Consider the following 3,830-nt stretch of genomic DNA (forward strand, 5'->3'; position numbering starts at 1 on the left):
TCCCTACCTTTCCCATTTGTATATCTGGGTCCAGCACATTGCATTTGGGAATTACTAAAGCTCTGCACCATGCTGCTCAGGCATACCTTAAATAGCTAATATTGTTGTAACACTCCTCTATTCCACAACTGTTAACACTAAACTGTACTATTCTTTATAATGTATGATTCTACATCCATTTATCTATCTGTATGGGAAGATATTAAGTTCAAAGAAAAATAAAAGATGGCACAGAAGGACAGAGCACGGTGCATAGATGATACACTTAAACTTTCTGCCACAAGGTAAGGAAAAAAATAGAAACAAAATGTTGAATCTTTAAAACCATCTAATCACTAAATTAATATGGGGAAATTATTGCTTCTTCTTCTGTCCACTTCCCCATTTCTTCCTTCCTCCTTCCCTCCCTCTCCCACTGAAAAAAAAATACAGAAATTAACTGCAGCAGAATCTTTTGTTTGCTTGTTTGTTTTAAGCTATTAAATCATCATTTTTCCTCAAGAAACACTAATGATTTAACTGACAGTTTATTTTAAAAATAGATCAAGCCTTTGGTTGTCAAGCAAGTGCTGTATTTTGTCCCTAATGGAAATAACTAAGCTTACTTAAATGCATGAAGAAGCAGAGAGGAAATAAACCAGCCATCCATCTTATTCAAAGGTCTACCCAGTGTCTTGACCAGAAAACATAAGATTTTACACAATGGTGCTATAAAAGCTGAAAAACAAATATTCCATTCACCGTTGTCCTTGATCATTAACAATAGTACAGGCTTCAGGATTTATGATAGTAGCAGGTACTGCAGTGACAATCTGTATGGTTCTCTATCTTCACATTGTCCTTAAGGGTAATCTTAAAAAAAAGAAAAGACAGACATAACAAATATTTAGGATTAGCTAGACAGTAAAAATAGCATTCTCAAGTAAAAGACATCTGAAGCATTTTCTTAACCACAAGGTACACAGGCTCTTTGGAATACATGTACTACAATTATCTCTGAAAGCCATCCTGTGAAGCTGCATCATCAGTGGCTTTCAGAGACATGAAGAGAAGGTTTTCAATAGTGACATAGTTTGGTGTCCTTGATTTGGCACACCTTAAAGTGTCTGATTTGCAAAAAGTGTCAAGTAACCAATCTATGAAAAATCAGGAAGTGTCCTTAGAAATTTTCATCTGGAGATTATAAAAACAGAGACCACAAAATCATGATGAGTCATTTTTATCTTTAATCTCAAGCAAATTCTAGTCACTGCCTCAGGGCAAGTATAATGTCACCAGGCTGGAAAATGATGTATGCTCTACTTGGATGAAGAGCTAGGATCTAGCAAGGTTCAGCTGTAGGTGTCTATAGGTAAGCCAGGTATCTGGGCTTTCATCACAGACAGTGGAGACTCAGTGCTCTGTTCAGCTGCGCACACAGAGCTGTCAGCTGCCATTTGAGATGTCAATTGCCATTTGAGATGTCAACTGCCATTTGAGATGTCAAAGGGAAACCCACTAAGCCTTCAGCTGCCACTCTAGAAGGTCTTTTATGGGTCCTGTGTCTGCCAGCTATACACAGATGTCTTGAGTATCCCAGGGTACTCATTTCAGCTGGCACCAAATCTGTGAGCGGCTTCACTGAACTGAGCCTCAAGTCAACACACTCAATGGTTCAGATCGCTACAGGATAGACACCTCAGCTTGTTTCAATTAGTTCACAATTTCTTACATCAAATTTAAGGTTTCTTCACCTGGAGCTGAATCACTGTCAAAGTAATTAGCTTTAGCAGACTTTGTCTTTAAAAGAACCTTCCAGATCAGAGTGTTAAATGCTCCAAGTAGTTGTACACATCTACAGTTCTCTCTTGGTTATACTGTTAAAAGTAAACACATTCTCAATTAATCTAACGGGTAGAGATGGATTTGGTCCTTCATTCTTATATATGTAATTGACAGAATTTACCAGATATCCTCACAGACAACTCCTGCCTATGCAGGAATGATGCAAGAAAAATGACTAATTAAAATAAAATACATATTGCATAATATTTAAGGGGATGGTGCACATCCGAAAGAGTTAAAAAAAAGGGCACAAGTCCATTATCAGAACTTTGGGTGTCATAAGTCAAAGTTGTTTCACCGAAGTCAGTGACATTGCATCAATTTCTACATGCCAACTGAATATCGGACTCAGTAATGGCTGACATTTGAATTTCCTCTTTGGAAAAAAAGAAATAACCCAGTAGCAAAGGATATAATTGCCAAGGATGCTTCTCTCAAATAGCTCTTCAATGTCCTCCATCAAAAACATATTCTTTTCTATTCACCGGTTCAACTAAACATTGCATCCTAAAACAAGCTTAAATGTGTCTCATTCACAGCCTCACCTTGGTAAAAGCCTTTGCTACACAGCATGTTGCTTCTGATGTAATGTTCTTTGGGACAAGCATGGTCTTCTTGGACCTCATCGGAGTGGGATAGGCCCGGGAGAAACAGCACCCAGTGCACTGGTAAATGGGCGCTCCTGGCTTGGAAAAGAATCTGTTTTCCCCTAGCTTGCACTCGGGACAACCTGCCATAAAAATATAAGGAAGAGACTTTTACTTGGTGTCCAGCTGTATTTTCATTTTCAAAAAGAAAGGGAAAGTGTGGGTGCTAAGAGGAAGCACCAGCCACATTCTGCTGCTCGTCACCTGCTGAACAGAAAAGCTCATGCACCAAAGCTCCTCTATTTAGGATCTTTCAACTCTGCAACAAGAACTGGCTGTAAAACTAGAATGTGGCTTTCTGGGTGAGGCACAAGTATTACTGCATCATTTCTGGTTCTCTAACTTAATTTTGTTGACAGTTGTGGAGGTTATTTTGTATGTCTGCTATAGTAGCTGTCCCTAGAAAACTCCCTACTAGTTATAGTTGGTTGAATAGCACCAGTAGGATTTGTAGTGCTTCTTAGACATTGCCTGTTTTCAGAGTTTTAAAAATGCCCAGTGATCCTGAGATTTTTGTAGCTCACATTTTTCTATATACAGTTTGAGGCTGAATAATAAAAAACCCACAACCTTCAAAACACATCTAAAATCTTCCCAATATGCCATATTCTGTGGTCTACAGAGGAAAAATATTCTGCATATTCTGAGAAGAAGCAATGGTTCTGTTTTTCCTGAGGTCACGTTGTCATTTAGTTCTCAGGAGTACAAGAAACCAAAATGCTTCTATTTGATAATGTTTCAAGGATTAAGATCACACATATCAACATGATGACACAGTCATCTGGGAGACACCTGACCTGCAGAAATCAAGTTTAGAGAAGAAACAGGCAGGATACTCATAGCAAAATTATCTTCATTTATTACACCTTCATATCTTAGTGTCAATAAATGCAACTGAACTATAAGATTTACGACAACATTTATAAAACTTGTGAAAGTTTAATTAATACTCTTTACTGACAATTGACGTATTCCTGAATGCTGAAAGCAGCTCACCCTGCATGAGGAACTCTCCGTCTGGGAAAGCATGAAGGAGATGCAGAAATACAGACAAAATGGTCAAAGTGACAGCCGCATACTTCCCGTAGTAATCCATGATCTGTCTGAAAATACAAACACATACATTTTTAAAGGACTGCTTTGCATTGGGTACAGTACCAGTATCTAGGCTACACACTGATACAGCATTCACTGCAAGTAACAGAGACAATTTAGAACTGGAACGGCAAACTGAAATCGCAGTGTATTGATGTGCGTTTTATAGGCTCAGAAAATTGATTTCATCACAATTACAAAAATATGCCTTTTATTTTGGCCCCAACATTTTTTTTTCTGAATAGTAACATAAGCTACACCACA

The 3,830-nt window shown here is 38.1% G+C and overlaps 1 protein-coding gene across 1 annotated transcript; it reads right to left on the reverse strand.

The window, feature by feature from the left end:
• Positions 1 to 774: 774 nt before the first annotated feature.
• On the reverse strand, positions 775 to 3,567 carry CGA (glycoprotein hormones, alpha polypeptide; the record flags this gene model as incomplete). Its single annotated transcript, XM_080341874.1, has 3 exons — positions 775 to 852; positions 2,370 to 2,554; positions 3,468 to 3,567. 3 exons carry the CDS (start codon positions 3,565 to 3,567, stop codon positions 775 to 777), a joined length of 363 nt encoding a protein of 120 aa, XP_080198000.1.
• Positions 3,568 to 3,830: the final 263 nt, after the last annotated feature.

Source organism: Nesoenas mayeri (assembly GCF_963082525.1).
Source record: "Nesoenas mayeri genome assembly, chromosome: 3".
In the NCBI taxonomy this organism is placed as follows: domain Eukaryota; kingdom Metazoa; phylum Chordata; class Aves; order Columbiformes; family Columbidae; genus Nesoenas; species Nesoenas mayeri.